The following is an 18954-nucleotide window of genomic DNA, read 5'->3' on the forward strand; positions in this document are numbered from 1 at the left end:
CTCATTTATTCCATTTTAAAGCTGTTGCAAATTAACATGGTACTGGGAAGAGGGTGAAGGAACTGGGTATTCAAAGTATAACCCGTTAAGGGAGCTAATATATAACATGAAGGGTAAAAATATATTAATTTTAAAGTCAAAGGCATGGCAGTTTTCATCAGACTTTCAGGTAATTTTGAACTTAAATGACTACATTTGAATTTAGTAGTAGTCATTTTAATAGTTGGAAACCCCTTTCAAAAAACTATTGCAACATGCAATTTAAGAATTTTAATAAATATAATATGGCTGAATAGACACCCACACAGCCACACATATATACACAATACACAAATAGTTGCTGTTATAATTGAGATTTCATTTGTTTGGGGGTTAGGCAAGTTTACATTAATTTGCCGTTCCCCAAACTCAATAGCTTCAAACAAAATGCCAAGAGTGAATATGGCTTTCCATTATCAAACTACAAGAAATACTGAGAAATGTGATACCACTTTTCAGCAGATATAAACAGCTCAGAAATTGTAAATCTTCAATAAACCTTGGGGCATTTTAATGGCGTTTTTACACTGAGATGATTCAGTATGATTTCATCGTAAATACTGTCCCAAGAGTAAGTTCATTTCTGTTTTCGCCAATTTGTAATATGAAAAAACCTTGAATGTCTCCAGATTGAGTCTATTCCCCCAGCACTGTGTCAAAAATCTAGTCAATCTGTTGTATTTAAATGAGAGGCGCTCCGAAACACTTCCTGCACCATTCCACACTGATACTTGGTGGAGCATCAATTTTCTGCAACTTTTCAAGAATCTCTGGAGACAGACTGTTGTATGCAAGTCCATACTCATTGTCAAAAGCCTCTGAAAGATATTTTCAAAAATGTAGTTGGAATTTGTTCATAAGACGAAAGCTATGCATTTACAAGTGGTAGTCAAATCATTTTATATACATAAACTGCACATTTAAAGATAGAAATCTTTTAAAAGGCAAATGGAGTATTTACCCATACCAGTTAGAATTTTTTAAATTACTTATGAGAATAAGACTAAACCACCTTTAGTAGTCCCCATCTGACCAACTTACCAATATCAATATTCTCTCTTCCAAGAGATACTAATGATAAGAAGAGGATTTCTCTGTATAAACTCCTATAAAACAAAATAGTTTGAAGTGAATGGGCAAAGAGCAGAAAAATATGCTAAGATTTTTTAAATGGTGAAAAAAACGCCTGAAACTAACAGCACTAAGTCAACTGTACTTTAGGTTCTGTGTGTTCATTCATGTCAGTGCCACAGTTTTGTCTACACTACATACAGTTGTTGGGTGTCACCTTTGGGAAAAGCTGGCTAGAGGGTCCACAGATACTTTCTTTGCCATTTCCTGCAAACTTCTTTTTCAAATTAAAAAGTTTACAGTTAATGGGCATAAAGCTTCATGTTCAAAACAAAAATGGCTGAACTTAAAGTTACTGATATTTAGTAATGTAATAGATAACTTTCAATTCTAATTTCTAATTCATACCTGCAATTTTTTGCTACATGACAAAGTAAGAAATTAATTTCAAAGTAAGTTAGGGGTCTAAACCCTTGGACACAAACAGGTTGTGTGGTGTCTTACTAGTAATTTAACCCAACAGTAAAAGAAAAATCACCTTTATCTGATTTGTGAACATAAAAGTGAGACAAATGAAACCTTAAAAATCAAATTCATGACAGTTGTTAAAAAGGGGGGGAATTTAGGAACTGACTTCTGAGTATTTATTTATACAGAAAAAAAAAATTGTAATGCTGATTCTGATGATGCTCCATGCAGCTTTCTTTAAAAGCTTCAGAAGCTATATAATTTCTCATATCCTTTCCCTGCCCTTAAATCAGATGCTTGTAACTAGCTACTCTTTAGCCTGTGAAGGAGATAATCTCCGTATCAACTGCTAAAATTATAAAAAAAACTATCGATTTCTATCATGAATTCTTATCCTATTACTTCTGAGACTGTCTTCAAAGATGCAGTGACTACAAACTTGAAGAGCACCTGGAAACACTGTTTATGTTTGAAAGAAGATACTATGTCCCCTTCTCTGAAGCATATCACAGAATTCACTTAGGCTGAGTGAGACTGGGGTGAGTGCTGATCCAAATAAGTTAGCAGATAATAAATAGAGGATCAGGATCGCTCCATATACTTCGTGATTCATTGCTTCCATCATTTTCTTGTTTCTACTCATGTATTTTTTTACATCCCACAAGATAAACTGTGTGACATGGCCTGAACAAGCAGTAGATATCGATGTTAAACATATTTATAGGCTTCCAGTGAATAGAAGTGTTTCCCAAAGACTGAGTATATTTTAGGTATGAATGCATCACCTACTAAAATTTAATCTATTTGTCAGACATTTTTATGTTTGTGCTGAAGTATGAATGTATATACTTGGGCAGCACTTTAAAAAAGAATCCGATGTTCCACAGTGAGTATGTGTTTCTTTTGCAACTGGAGATAGTTTTGAAAGTAATTTTTTAAAAATCATCAAGTTATTTCCAGTGACATCAAGTGGAAAGTGCTGGACTGTTACCTTTGCCTTTCCCCATCTCCCCTCATCTGTTGTGAAAGCAGGTTGATAGGTTTAAGAACATCATTCTGTTGGATGCTCTGCCTGATGATTTCTACTAAAGTGCTTGTTGCTTGTTGTTCCTCTGACAGGAGAGACGACTTCTTTTCAGAATCTAATGAGGTGAACACAGTAATAAAGAGTACACTTATTCAATCTATTAAAGAAGTTATTTCTTTTCACCTTCACAATTATGCAGCAATGTAACCAGCTAAAAAATATTTTTCTTGCTTTCTTCAGATAGGAGAGGCCTGTCCCTTTTTCCTTTTACTGAACTTAAGGGCTTTGTGCTTGAGGCTGGGATGTGACAGCCTGTACTCCCGCAGCCATCCTATGACCATGAATCTTTACAGATGGAAAAGCAGACAAAGCATAAGGCGTCTAGGCCCCTGATGACAGAGGAGTTGCGTACCAGTCCTGGAGTGTCTACATAAATTCTTCATGTGAGAGAATAATCTTTACCTATTTAAGATTCTGTCATTTTCTATTAAATACAGTAGAGTATAATCCTGACTGATACAAGAGTAAATTCCTGAATTATTAAGAAAAAATACTTATACCAATTTCATATATTATAAAAGTGCTTCAGTGGCATATTTGAACTGAATCACAGTTAACATTAAAAATACACCAAATCAACAATGTAAGTTTGGCCCAGAAAAAGGGTAAACTTTAATACTGGAGGTAACCCCAGCAGCCATACAGTTTTATTATACCTGCACCAGCTGAGAGGGAACTGTGTATCCAGAAGTTGCCCAGTCAGCCTCTTTTTGAGCATCTGTCATAAAGCAAGCTATTTAATTTGCATACAACCCAGCACCTTAACAAAGGTAACTAGTAATATTTCCTTTGTGTTGAACCAAAGAAAAGCAAAGTTCTCTGTTACAAGAGGAAATGCTGGCTGCTCTGGGTTTATGTTTGGCTGTACTGGGTCTCTGCTGCTGCTGGGGCTTTCTTCCAGTTGCGGCCAGGATGGGCTACTCTGTAGCAATGGTGTACGGGCTTCTCTTGTCATGGAGCACAGGCTCTTGAGTGAGCGGGCTTCAGCAGTTGCAGCGCATGGGCTCAGCAGTGTTTGTTCCCGGGCTCTAGAGCACAGGCTCAGTATTTGTGGCGCACCGGCTTCGCTGTTCCGTGGCACGTGGTATCTTCCCAGACCAAGGACTGAACCTGTGTCTCCTGCATTGGCAGGCAGATCCTCTACCAGTGAGCCACCAACGGAAGCCCTCTATGGGTTTCAATTCTAGTTTTTCTACTGCTGAACAGATTTGATTTTCATTGTATGCTATGGCAGATCCTCTACCAGTGAGCCACCGAGGGAAGCCCTCTATGAGTTTCAATCCTAGTTTTTCTACTGCTGAACAGATTTGATTTTCATTGTATGCTATGATTTTAGGGCATTCAACTCAAAGATAATATGCAACTTCACTACTGCTCCTTTATTCATGGAGTTGTGCAACCATCACTTTCAAAAGAAATCTACCTATTACCAGTTACTTCTCTTGTCTTCCCACCCCCTCCAGCCCTAGGCAACCACTAATCTAATTTTGTCTCTACAGATTTGCCTGTTCTGATTGTTTCATATAAATGCAATCATACTCTAGTGTCTGGCTTCCTCTGTAATATTTTAGAATTAATTCATTTTGTAACATATCAGCATTCACTACTTTTTATTCCCGCATAATATTCCATTGTATGGATATACCATACTTTATCCACTTATCAGTTAATATGAACATTTAGATTGCATCCATTATTTGGAGTGTAAGAAAAATATTGCTGAAAACAGTGTACAAGTTTTAATGTGGATGTGTGCCTTTATTTCTCTTGGGTGTATACCTAAGAGTGCAACTGCTGTGTCATACGGTTAAGTGTTTACCATTTTGAGGAACTGTGAAACTATTTATACCAAAGCAACAGAACTATTTTTTATCCCAATTAGCAATGAACTGGGGTTCCAATTTCTCTATACCCTCACCACAACTTAGTATCTGCCCTTTTGGTTAAAGCCAATCTAGTGAGCATGAAGTGGTATCTCTTTGTGATTTTGACTTACATGTCCTTGATGTTTAGTGTTAACAAGCATCCTTTCATTTCTGGCCATTTACATGTCTTTTTTAGAGATATCTGTCAATTCAGGATCCTGCTAGGATCTCAATGTCTGTGTCACCCCAAAATTCATACGTTGAAAAGGAATGCTTACTAAATGGTATTGGGAGGTGAGACCATCAGTGGGTGGTAAGATCATGAGGGCAAAGTCCTCATGAATGGATTAGTTTAGCACCCCTTAAAAAGGGGGCACCGGCGAGATCCCTTATCCCTTGTACTGCCTGAGGCCATAATAAGTCTGCCATCCAGAAGAGGGCCCTCACTGACCATGCCAGCAACCTGGCATTGGACTTCCAAGCCTCCAGAACTGTGAGAAATAAAAATTTATATAAGCTAATAAAGTAATAGTAAGTACACTTTTTAGTAAGCTATTTAGCACTCAGTTTGTGCTATTTTGTAACAGCAGCCCAAACTAATTAAGACAGATCTTCTGCCCAGTTTTTAGGTGAGTTATCTTCTTTGTGATGAGTTTTGAGACTTCTTTATATATTCTGAATACAAATCCTTAAGATACTTTGCAGATATCTCCCCCAACTCTGTGCGCTGACATTTCACTTTTTAATGGTTGATTTTTCAGCACAGATGTTTTTAAGTCCAATTTATCTACTTTTTCTTTTGTCACCTCTTGGGGTTGTATTTAAGGCCTGGTCCTATAAAAGGTCGTGAAAATATATACGCCAATGTTTTCTTTAATGAGTTTTATAGTTTTAGCTCCTACATTTAGGTATATGATCCATTTTGAGTTCATTTTTATGTATGATGTGAGGAAGAAATCCACCTTTATCTTTCCTGCATGTTGTTCCAATTGTGACTATTCATTCCCCACTGAATGGTCCTTGCACTCTTGTTGAAAGGCAATTAACTATACATGTGTGGGTTTATTTCTGGAAACTCAACTTTATTCCATTGACCGATATATCTATCCTATGCCAGTTTTCCAATTTTTTGACTACTGTAGCTTTGCAGTAAGTTTTCAAATCAAGAAATATGAGTCCTATGACTTATTTTGACTATTCTAGATCCCTTGAAACCCATATGAATTTTAGGATAGGCTTGCCGATTTCTATTAAAAGCTACCTGGAATTCTGATATAGATTGTACTGAATCTATAGATCAGTTTGGGAGTACTGCCACCTCAACAATATTAACTTTTCTAGTCCATTAACATGGGGTTTCTTTCTATTTATTTAGGTGTTTTTACTTTCTTAACTTCTTTTATTGAATTTATCCCTAAGTATTTTATTATTTTTAATGCTATTATAAATGGAGTTATTTTCTTAATTTTTGGATTAGTTGAAATTATATAGAAATACAGTTGACTTCTATATATTGATCATATATCCTGTAACTCTGCTGAACTTATCCATTTGTCTTTTTCTGTGTGTGTTTGTGTATTCCTTAGGATTTTCTAATTTAAGATTTTCCATATATAAGATCACAGAACCTACAAATAGGGATAGTTTTTCATTTCTAATTTAGATGCCTTTTATTTTCCCATCTCATTGCTCTAACAAGAACCTCCAGTACAATGTTGAAAAGAAATAATGAAAACAGACATCTTTGTCTTGTTCCTGTGTTTAGAGGGAAAGTATTTAGTCCTTCTTCACTAAGTATGAGACCAGTTGTGGGTTTTCAGATATTCATAATCAGGCTGAGGAGGTTTCTTTCTATTCCTAGCTTGTTGAGTGTTTTTAACAAAGGACAACAGATTTTGTGAAATGCTTTATTTGCGCCCACTCAGATATCATGTGGATTTTATCCTTTATTCTGATTGATATGCTGTATTATAGTAAGTGATTTTCAAATCAACACAGCATGTCTGGGGTAACAGCACTGGTCATGATGTTTAAATTGCTGGGTTTGGTTTATAGTATTTTGCTGAGGATCCTTATGTCTATATTCATAAGTGATATGGATTTTTCATTTTTGTTTCCTGTGATACCTTTGGTTTACGTATCAGGGTAATACTGGCCCTCTCACCAAAATCTCCACTTTTTCCAAGACTGCTTTTAGGCTCGAACGTCTCCAGTCTGTCCCAAATAAGATCATTTCCTTTGGGGAGAATTTTTGAGCTCTCTGTTGTTATGGCCTGTCTCTCGGCCACTGCTCTGGAGCCAGGGCTGGGAACTGTGGCCTTCTCTTAGAATGATTCCTCTACTTTGTAAGTGGGGCACTGGAGTGATGCAGTTGCCTCCAACTCTTCAACTTGCCTCAAACGGCATAAAACCTCTCCCTTATGAGCAAGATGCTGTGAGAACAATCAGAGCCCCAGTATTCAAAGGTTGCTGAAACAGGCAATGAATGGGGGCTGAGTGGAGGAAGTGAGCCTCCTCATGTCCTGGAACCGAACCTCTGTGCTACAGAGCTGGTAGAACTGGGAGGATGAGAACTGCTGACAACCTGTCTTTCCCAGGGAGATGCTGTAGCCCCTTAACTGGGGGCTGGTGGGGAGCGGCAAGTTGTAGCCCAAGTGCTACAGAAATCACTGTTTTTACTGCAGTTTAATATATATTTTCTTAAATAAATGTTTCTTCATTTTCCTCTATAGTCATAGACACACACAGATACCTTTTTTTTGTCTTTAATAACTTTCACCAATTATGTTGTTTTGCTGGGAATTGGGACCATGCAGCTCCCCATACTGCTTTTCCAAAAGTCACTACTCAATTCTATTATGTCTTATAATCTTATTATGTGCCAGTTCTTCATTTAAAGAAACCACGTAAAGAAAGCTATTCTTGGGAATTCTGAATTTTGTTCCTACCACAAATTATAGAACATTCTAAAACACTTGTCTATTTCAAGATATGAGGGGAAACAACTAAAGAAATTGAGGTTATAATTCTATTTTTTACAAGGCTATTCTGCTCCTGCTTAAAAAGTGTTCAAATATCACAACTGGAAAAACAACAAAAAGACAAAAATAGATATATTTAGTCATAATTTTGTGATTGACATATTTCAAGGGAAAATGTCAGATTCTTCTCTTCTCTTCTAGCTTAAGTAAAACGTTAAGCAGTAAAAGACTGCAGGAAAAAATACAATCCCTTTTCTCTTCTGAGCAGGTACCGCTAACATTTGGGATATATATAGTCTTAGCCCTTTTTCTATGCATACATTAAAAACATACAGCGGCTTCCCTGGCGGCTCAGTGGTGAAGAATCTGCCTGCCAATGCAGGAGACGTGGGTTCAATCCCTGATCCAGGAGGATCTCACATGCTGCAGAGCAATTAAGCCCATGTGCCACAACTACTGCGCCTGTGCTCTGGAGCCTGGGAGCCACGACTCATGAAGCGCGCGTGCCCTAGCGCCTGTGCTCCACACCAAGGGAAGCCACCGAATGAGAAGCCCCTGCACCACAGCCAGAGAGCAGCCCACCACTCGCCACAACCAGAGAAACGCCCGTGCAGCAGTGGAGACCCAGCAGAGCCAAAAATAAGTGAATGGTAAGAAAATAGTTGGTTTTGTTCTCTTGCAAAGAAGATCATATACTGTTCTACAACTTGCCTTTTTTCCACTTAATATAATGGGCGTCCATCCTTTCAGGAATCTATATGGAAATAACTCCTTCCTTTTCTTGTTTGCCAACATTTCATGATGTGGGTTTATTACAACCTTCTTGTTAGGTATTAAGTTTTTCATTACTATAATCTTTTGTGAAGCATCATGGTACCGACAGCTCTGTATACTGTATATTTATAGAACAGAGCATTTTAATGTTTCTTCCGTGAACTGCCTACTGATACCATTTACTCATTGACCTACTGGATTGTCTGTGGTTTCTTATGGACTCACAAAGCTTCTGAATACTGGACAACCTTTTAAACCCCTTGTAAAAATATGTTCTATATATAAAAAACTGTAAATAAAAGCCAAAATCTTTGTACAAGCCAAAAGCTTGTACCCACATAATTGAAATTATCATCTACACAAACACATCTGCTATACAGAATTTACTGTCCAAACACCTCACCAAATTAATATCTGACAGACAGACTGTAAGAATCACACAAAAAAGCCACTCTTCAGCTCAACTGGACATCTGATAAACAGGTTGGTACAACAAATAAATTTGAAATAAAATGGAAAAAAGCCTGAGGAGATACTAAAAGTGAATGAAAGATTTTAAAAACAAAGCAAAATAATTAATCTCATCTCCTCAATTCTATTTTTCCCTCAGGCATCCATTTTTATTTACTGCTAAACAGTATTCTACTGTGTGGATGGACTGTATAGTAATTTATTTATGCAGTCACTTGTGGATGGATATTCGGTTGTTTCCAGTTTGAGTCTTTTATGTCTTTATTTTACTTACTAAGATTTCTCCATGCGACATACAGAGGTTCTCCTGGTTCCTGATGAAGGTTGATATTATCCCATAACAGCTGAATATAAACAAGTTTGCTATCCTGGGACAGAGATGACAGGGGAAGCTAAAAAAGATCAATAGAAAGTATTAGTACCCTAAGCACAGTAGTAACTAAGCATAACAGTAATTACCAGTGGACCTAGCAAAGCTTGATTATATAAAACAGATGAGTCCTTTTTAAAATTCTAGACCTGGAGCGCGACATAGTGGAGAGCCCTTCCTCCTGGGACACAGGGTGCAGCTGGAAAGGCAGCCGCCCCGCCCCCTTGCCCGTCACGCACTGCACGTTCCTGAGGAATCTGGTGCTAAACCACTCAGATGACTTGCTTCTGAGTCGAGATTGAGTACCCAGCAGAGCAGCTCCCTCGCTGTGATCTACTAAAAGCCAGGCCTCGACATAAGGGTTTGTAAAAAACATAAAATTCTAGACCTAAAACTGAAGGAAAATTGTAATTTTTATTTGTACCTAAGTACAAATGTTATTATTTTCTGAGGTGCAAGATTCTCATTCTGACTTTCGAGGACTGAGTGACAACTTGGTAACTGGCACAGCAGTCACGTGAATGTGATTCACAACAAATTTTAAGGTACGAGAAAGTACAACAGTTACTACTATCTCACTGTACTGACTAGTACATAAATCAGTCAAACAGTTTACAAGACTCTAAAAGTTTATTGTGCCTCTGATGTACGTTTGGGGTGAGGGGTATCTCTCAGTATTCAGTATCATAAGCTTACTGTCTCCCTGGGAGTCAAGGATGCCAGCTCAAGCAGAGTCAGAGAGCCAGACTGTGGTCTTAGCCCCCCATCACTTATTCAGTATGTGACCTAGCAAAATAACTTCACTACTTTTTAAATAAAACTGAAAAAATGTGGCTAATACAAATCCTTTAAAATAAAGTTGTGAGAATTTCAGCTGGGACTATCTTAAAATTTTTTTTTTATTTTCTACTGGAGTGTAGTTGATTAACAATGTTGCGACAGTTTCAGGTGGACAGCAAAGTGACTCAACCATACATATACATGTATCCATTCTCCCCCAAACACCCCTCACAGCTGGGAATATTCTATTTCAGAATAAAAACTACTTTTCTAGCTACTCCTGCCACTAGAAATGATCATATAACTAAATTTAGGCCAAACAAATACATATGAAAACATTATATGCACATCTAGGAACTATCCCTAAAGAAAGAATATATTCTCCATCCATTTCTCTTCTTACTGCTGGCTGGAATATGGATGCGGTAGCTTGGAAGTAGAGTACAGCTATCCTAGACCGGGTGTAAGACTTGGAAATGGAGGCCACACTGCAAGCAAAAAAGATAGAAGGCTCTCAAGTCTCTAGCATTATACCATCCCTGGACCACCTATCTAAATTTTTAAACGAGAGAGAAATAACCTATGACTTAACACTACCTAACCAACATGAATACAGTGTAAGTATAGAAGTTGGTTCTCTACCTGTACGCCTCCATTACAATGTTCAGAAGTGAGGATAAGTCCTGGCAAGTTACTAGGAAGATCCAAACGCCTGAAATACCAAACGAGGTTCCAGAAAATTATTGGATGTTGATTGATGAATGAGGACGTGTGAATCACCTGATCGCCTTCATTTTCTAGCAAAGATTCAAGTTCTTTGCGAAGCACTAGAGGACTCAAGTAAGGCACAGAAACAGGGGGAGGGTTGGGTCTTTTTCCTAAAGGATCCTTAAAAACAGAAACATAGAAAGAAAATATGATCAATTTTATTATGTATGTTTCAGAGTATGTCTCAATGACAGCACACTTTTCTGTCCTTTCAAACTTATTTCAGGGCCATAAGTACACGGAGAACACCCTGAAGAAAACATAAAAGAAGAAAAAGTACTTAATCATAAATACCCTTAAGTTAAATGATTATGAACAAAAATTATTAATCCATATAGTAGGCCCTATTTTAAACATGAGTTTCTCTTATCACATTAAGAGCAATGCCCTATGTATGACTGATTTTTCCTTTTCAACTTTTTACAAGAAATATTTGCGTTTCTGATGTTTCATCATGATACCAAAAAAATCTGACTTTATCTTCCATGTAAAACTCTCAACAGATGAGGCCATTTTTTGTATTCGTATTTCTTGATGCGTCTTTAAAATATATCTAACTTGTTTATATATTTGCAATAAAAACTAAAGAGCAATTTTATAAATCAAATGAAATAATGAAAATAATGAAAAAGAAACCCAACCTAGACTTTGTAAGTTGTGCACAATTAGGATAAAGTGTTTATGACCAATATTAATCAGCACCCATGGTGCCCAGATTGAGATCTCCAAATACTATTTTTCTCTAAAAGGAATGTTTCTTAAAGAAATGACTGATTTGAGGTCTGAAGAAGGAAATATGTAACACCTGAGCATCAAACATCTTATAATACAAGAAAGCAAGGAAACTTTAAAAGAACTTATACAAAGGTGAAAGCTTCCCTGGTGGTGCAAAGGTTAAAGTGTATGCCTGCAATGTGGTAGACCTGGGTTCAATCCCTGGGTCAGGAAGATCCCCTGGAGAGGGAAATGGCAACCCACTCCAGTATTCTTGCCTGGAGAATCCCATGGACAGAGGAGCTTGGTGGGCTACAGTCCACGGGTCGCATAGAGTCGGACACGACTGAGCGACTTCACTTTCACTTTCATACAAAGGTGAAAGTCGCTCAGTCGTGTCTTACTCTGTGCGACCCCGTGGACTAGTCCATGGAATTAGCCAGGCCAGAATACTGGAGTGAGTAGCCTTTCCCTTCTCCAGGGGATCTTCCCAACCCAGGGATCAAACCCAGATCTCCCGCATGGCAGGCACATTCTTTACCAGCTGAGCCACCAGGGAAGCCCAAGAATACTGGCGTGGGTAGCCTATCCCTTCTCCAGTTGGTCTTCCCAACCCAGAAATCAAACCGGGGTCTCCTGCATTGCAGGCGGCTTCTTTACCAACTGAGTGATCAGGAAGACTCACAAAAGCTACTAGAGTTGTGTCAAAAGGAATAAGGCACTAACAGGTAGAGGCTTCTAGCTGACCAAAAAAGAAATAAAATAAGCATCAGTAAGGGTAACAGCAGCAGTGGATGTAAACATAAATGTTTAAACCCATGAGATCATAATGAAACCCTATGCCCCCAGATAATGTATCACCTTGGAGAATGCTAGGAACCCAACTTGTCACTGTGAAGTTTGATAAATAAAAGGAAAAAAGAAAATCAAACATTTATCTTGCTTTTCCAACATAAACTGCATCTTTGGAAAAAATCAGACAAAAGCCATAGGATAAGTTTCTCTTTATAAATATATTTCATATAATAAAGAAGATGACAGAATTAGACTATTCTCATTTTATAGCTCCAAACGGATAACTTATCTAGGCACTAAGGGGTTAACAGCTGCTAACCCCCACAGAGATAGTTCATGTCCTTCAAGACATGCCACTACTGATGAAGTTGCCTTGTAAAAATAAACAAATGAACAAAACAGAACAAAAAACCTGAACCTGATCAGGCTTCGGGCTGCAATTACCAACTTACAGGGTTGTATTCAACAAATAAACTGCAAGGGAAAAAGGAGTTTATAGATTTAAAAAGACCAGAAAGCAGATCACCAGCCACAAAGCATTATTTGATCCTGGTTCCTCAAGCTGCAAAGCACACATACTTGACACTTGAAACCACTAGAGATTTGAACGAAGACTGAATGACCCTGATAGCATTGGTTATTTCCTGGGTCTGATAATGGCACTTTTTTGTTTGTTTGACCTTTGGCCGCACCGTGTGGCAAGTGAGACGGTAACTACCTGACCAGGGACCGACCTGCACCCCTTGCATCGAGAGTGCGGAATCCTAATGACTGAACCAACGGCATTACATTTTTAAGAGTCCTTATCTCTTAGAGATAAACACTGAAATACTGACAAATGGAGTCTACGTTTGAAACTTGCTTCAGATGGATCTACAGAAGAACTGAATGAGGGCATACGTGACAGAAAAATGTTGTAAGCTGAAAATCACTGAAGCTGGATGGTGCCACCGAAGGACTCACTATACTCCTCTGTTTATTTATGTACATTTTTGAAATCTGAAAGTTCTTAGCCTGCTTATGAAAATGTACCACTTTTCACGTGATTAAAAAAACCTATTACAGAAGAAGATGCTATTTTAATAAATACTTACATGAACACACAGCATAATTATAATGTTGTTACATACCACAAATTCCTGCAGACTGTTTGGAAGACTAACTGTTGAAATGCCATGAAACGGTCGCTGGGAAAAGTCCATATTTTGCAAGGGACCTCCAACACTGTGACTTCTAGTCAAAGACACATTTCGTTTTGATAAACTATTAGGCACAGGTGAAACTTTCACAGTTTGGACATCTCTGCTGGCTTTCATTATTTCATCACTTAAAAAAATGAAGAAGAAATGCTGTGGTTAGATTGGTTTAAACAATCTAAATCTGTAGAGCTAGAGTATTTTCTACAATAAATTTTGAATGTACTGAATATATCTGAGAAGAGTCAGTACTGCCTTATAGGAATTAACTTTTCTTCAGGTATTTCTGTAAAATCAGTCAGAAAAACAGGATGAAGTGGATGAGCTGATGAAGGGTAGGAAGAGGGTATATGGTTAAGTATTATGGTATTATTTTAAAAAGACTAAGTGCCCATTCATGTGCTCTATTCAAACATTATTTTACCTTTATTAAACAAAATCACCTGGAAGTATGTATAATGCATCCAAGTAAGTAATGTAGATTCACTGTCAAGTATTTAATCTCTACTAGGCCATGACCCGGGTTTCCCTTGTAGCTCAGCTGGTAAAGAATCTGCCTGCAATGAGGAAGACCTAGGTTTGATCCCTGGGTTAGGAGTATTCCCTGAAGAAGGGAAAGGCTACCCACTTCAGTAGTCTGGCCTGGAGAATTCCATGGACTGTGTAGTTATGGGGCTGCAAAGAGTCGGACAAGACTGAGTGACTTTCACTTTCAGGCCATGACCCACCTAAGAATAGAGGTCAGATTTTATTTACACTTTTATTTTTAGTGTTTAGCATAATGCTGAGCATACAATAGGCTCTCAATAAATATTTGAATCAATATTTAAGAGTTAAAGGTATACTTCACTGTAAAGAGAGTATATATCTGGAAACTGGCAATGACTACACTGAAAGGGAAAATACTTTTTACTGTTGGGAAGTTCATTTTTGGAAAAGACCACTGTAAAACATTAAACAGTATTAAAAATGGTTTATCATTAGATTCATTCATTAGATATTTAAACAATGTGAAAACAGCTCAGTCGTGTCTAACTCTTTGCAATCCCATGGACTATACAGTCCATGGAATTCTCCAGGCCAGAATACGGGAGTGGAGAGTCTTTAAAGTTACATTATTAAAAATGCCAGAACTTATGTCTATGTCAGCCAGGTTGTATTAAAAGATGAAATTTTTACAGGGGCACCCAATTTTTTATGGAGAGTTCTCTGAATTCTATGCTACCTTGATTCAACTGCAGAGCTTGTTTCTTCAGTAATGGTCTGGTTATGTTTTGGCAAATCCATAAAGTTGATCAGGTCAGGTTCTGCTGAACTGGATATGGGTTTGTGCTCCAAAGGTTCACTTGCCAATGGAATGCTGCCACTTTGTAAACTGTCACCAGAGGTACTTGGTTTCAAGAAAAAGCTAAATATGGACCCGTCCAAAAAAAAAAGAAAGTATAAGAAAGTCTATAAAAATCCTAGAATCCTCCAAATGTCATCATATTTATAATCACTGTATAGTAAAATACTCACTAATGAATTACACAAATCCATAGAAACACTGCCTATTTCAAACACACACACACACACACTCTTGCTCTCATTCTCTCTTCTTCTCTTGTCTGAACCTTTTCAAATGAAAAGGTCCAGAGCAGGTCACTATAGTTCAATACAAGATCCCTTCAGTTTTTGAGAGACACTAAAGAAAGCTATGAAGGAAGTTGGAAAGCAAAATATTTCATTAATTTTCTTAGTTAAAAAAAATAAAGAATAGCATTCTAACATGTATTAATCTGTAACTATTTATAATACCCTTCCCCCCACTTAAGAATCTCCATTTTTGTCTTTAGTCATTCTCTCTCCCCTCTTATTAATTCAGTAATTTATTTTCATCTTCTCTCTTTCTTTCTCCTTCTGGGTGGGGATGGGGTGAGAGCTTTGCCTTGCAAGGGACATAAAGAGTGCTTTCTGAAGTCATAATAATGTTCTGTATCTTGATTTGCAGAAATCGAATTTACCTTAAATGAAAATAAACTGGAAATAAATACTGAACTCTAGTTAATGATATGAATGCTCAAGTCTTTGGGGGAAAGGTATTTTTATTATTAATAATATAATATTACTACATATTATTATTACTAATAGGCCATACTGAGAAGCATGCAAGGATTTTAGTTCCCTGACCAGGGCTGAACCTATGTCTCCTGCAAAGCACAGAGCCCTAACCACTGGACTGCCAGGGAATTCCATCCCCCTCCCCACTATCTACATCTTATTTTAAACAAATAAAAATATAAGATGGACTGGTGGAAGGATGGAAGAATAGATAGGTGATAAAGCAAGCAATATAAATTAACTAAGACTACAGGGGTGGTTATTTGGGTGTACTATAAAAAAAAATCTTTAATTAAACTTGGCCATAAGTAGGAATTTTCCATAATGACCTACTGGGGAGGAAGATTAATAATGCTGGTTTATATTCAATTAGAAAATATAAAATAAGATACCACAAAAGCTTAAGAAACACAATTAACAAAAAAGTACAAAATTTATGGAGAATAATTTAAAACTCTATTAAAAGAAGATCTAAAACAGGGAGATACATACCATGCTCACAGGAGAATAATACTAAAGATGTCCATTTCCCCAGAATTAAGCTACAAATCTATTTGAATCCCATGAAAACTTAAGGTGGACTTTTTCTTTGGGGGAGGACTCAAAGTTACTCTAAAGTTTTATATGCATAACCAAATAACTATAACAAATTTCCAAAGGGGGAACTTACCCTACCAACCAGACATAACATAAATATAGTAATAAAAATAATACAGTATTGACAGAACACAAAACCAGAGTGAGGTATACATAGGAACTTGATATATGATAAAGGTGATACTACATATAATATTAATGAAGGAAGGATGTAAAACTGACTCATTATATGGAGAAAAATAAGCCTGGATCTCTATGATCACATACAAACGTAGACTACAGATGTATTTAAAATCCAAATACCACAGGGAAAATATAAAGGTAACGGAAGAACATCAGGAAGAGATTTTCATGTACTACAGATGGGAATCTTCGGAATCTTGTCTAAAAAGATTTCAAATGCACAAATCATAAGGTGGAAAACTAATGCACGATAATAACATCAAAACCGGTCATTTCTCCTCAAGGAATTAACATCAAGAACATTCAAGACAGGAATTCCCTACCAGTCTAGTAGTTGGGACTCTGTACTTCTAGATCAGCCCTGGGGTTTCTTTGGAGGGAATGTTGCTGAAGCCGAAACTCCAGTACTTTGGCCACCTCATGCAAAGAGTTGACTCATTGGAAAAGACTCTGATGCTGGGAGGGATTGGGGGCAGGAGAAGGGGACGACAGAGGATGAGATGGCTGGATGGCATCACTGACTAGATGGACGCGAATCTGAGTGAACTTTGGGAGTTAGTGATGGACAGGGAGGCCTGGCGTGCTGTGATTCATGGGGTCACAGAGAGTCGGACACGACTGAGCGACTGAACTGAACTGAACTCTCACAGCCTAGGGCCTGGGTTCCATCCCTGGTCAGGGAACTAAGATCCCACAAGTGGCATGGTGCAGCCAAGAAAAAAAAAAAAAAGAAGAGTCAAGACAGATCAACAGGAAAAAGAAAACTAAATACAAAAATGAGTAAAAGCAAGTGACATCTGCAAAGTGCCACAGTGGAAAGCTACCTTTATCTTGCCCCTTCAATTTACAAGCAGTAAAACATTAACAATGCAACAAAGGTACCTCTGTCTAATACACTGGAGATTCCCACACACCTGTACATCTAAAGGTGGATGGACTAGAACACACAGCGGAGGTGAAACTGAAGGAGAAGCACAAGCACAGCCTCCAGTCTTGGCTTTCTGCTCTGGCAAGCTGAGTCTGCAGCCTCAGAAAGCCTAGCAGCAGTGGAGGCAAGTGCACACAATGCCAGCTTCCCAGAGGCAGCAGCGCCTGTCACGACAGGTAACTGAGTGGCAAAGGGGCTTTGGACCTCATCCCTCTGGCCACTGAGGAACTCACAACTCTGGCCCCCTGCCCCACCTTCCCACGCCAGTGGAGCCCATGAACCTTAGAAAATCAGATGACCACTACCAGCAGTGGCAGAGCCTGCAACCCAGGGGATTCCAGACAAGGGGGAAGAGCTCATCATCCCAACGCACCAGGTCGTAAGACCCCAGCAACACTGGCAGCAGCGAAGCACCAATGACCCCAAGGCCCAAAAAGCAATAACGAGGTCACAAGGCCACTCCTCTGACAGAGGCAGTGGAGTGTGGAAAGTGCAAACTCAAATATAATAGAGGCAGTTCAGGTAAGAGGATCCAAAGACTTGTGCTATTAATATACCACCACCTACTGGAAAACAAGAGGCCTCTATTTTTTGACCAGTTGAATTGTCAGAATCAAGCAGAAAGGTGTTCAGTACTTCAAATATGTTGGCAAGGGAACAACTCATCAAGCACCATGAAGCACCAGAGTAACATGTATCCTCCCCCCACACACAAAAAATTACACTCCCCCAGAACCCAAATTTAAAGCTATAAATATAGCAATCTAACTGATTAAGATAATGCAAAATAGCTGTAATAAAGAAACTCAGTTAAGCTAAAAGGAAATTCAGGCAGTTCAATCTCAGAAATGAAATTACTCAACAAGAGAGAATACTCTATAAAGCAAAGAGTATCTGGGATGACTAGGTGTAAGATAGGCTCAAGGATGTATTGTACAACATGAGGAATACAGTCAATATTTTGTAGTAACTGTGAATGGAAAATAAAAATTGTATAAAAATAATAATAAAAAAGAAAAGCAAAACTCCCACATAAGACAACACCCCATGACTCGCTGTCTCTAGAAGACTCACCTCAGCTCCAAGGACAAATGTAGACTACGTGTGAAGGAAAAGAATATGATACTCCAAGAAAACTGCTGCCAAAAGAAAGTAGGTACAGCCCTACCCTTATCGGACAAAACAGACTTCAAACCAAAAAAGGCAATAAAGGACAAAACTGGATAGTAAATAATGATAAATATTTATCATTTATTAACCTCAGATATGCAGATGACACCGCCCTTATGGCAGAAAAGTGAAGAGGAACTAAAAATCCTCTTGATGAAAGTGAAAGAGGAGAGTGAAAAGGTTGGCTTAAAGCTCAACATTCAGAAAACGAAGATCATGGCATCTGGTCCCATCACTTCATGGGAAATAGATGGGGAAACAGTGGAAACAGTGTCAGACTTTATTTTTTTGGGCTCCAAAATCACTGCAGATGGTGATTGCAGCCATGAAATTAAAAGACGCTTACTCCTTGGAAGAAAAGTTATGACCAACCTAGATAGCATATTCAAAAGCAGAGACATTACTTTGCTGACTAAGGTCCGTCTAGTCAAGGCTATGGTTTTTCCAGTAGTCATGTATGGATGTGAGAGTTGGACTGTGAAGAAGGCTGAGCGCCGAAGAATTGATGCATTTGAAATGTGGTGTTGGAGAAGACTCTTGAGAGTCCCTTGGACTGCAAGGAGATCCAACCAGTCCATTCTGAAGGAGATCAGCCCT

General features: G+C 38.1%; 1 protein-coding gene across 1 annotated transcript in view; it reads right to left on the reverse strand.

Annotated features, from left to right (window-relative positions):
• Window positions 1-539: 539 nt before the first annotated feature.
• The window catches only part of DENND4C (DENN domain containing 4C), a 78065-nt gene continuing 59650 nt past the window's right edge, over window positions 540-18954 (reverse strand). The window contains exons 26-32 of the mRNA XM_052644483.1: window positions 14605-14787; window positions 13314-13509; window positions 10549-10794; window positions 9031-9148; window positions 2570-2720; window positions 1081-1145; window positions 540-857 (exon numbers count right to left, since the gene is read on the reverse strand). Coding sequence (XP_052500443.1) covers window positions 721-857; window positions 1081-1145; window positions 2570-2720; window positions 9031-9148; window positions 10549-10794; window positions 13314-13509; window positions 14605-14787 — 1096 coding nt within the window. The 3' untranslated portion in view covers window positions 540-720. The remainder of the gene's footprint in view (window positions 858-1080; window positions 1146-2569; window positions 2721-9030; window positions 9149-10548; window positions 10795-13313; window positions 13510-14604; window positions 14788-18954) is intronic.

This window comes from Budorcas taxicolor, chromosome 8 (genome assembly GCF_023091745.1).
Source record: "Budorcas taxicolor isolate Tak-1 chromosome 8, Takin1.1, whole genome shotgun sequence".
NCBI classification, from domain to species: Eukaryota; Metazoa; Chordata; class Mammalia; order Artiodactyla; family Bovidae; genus Budorcas; species Budorcas taxicolor.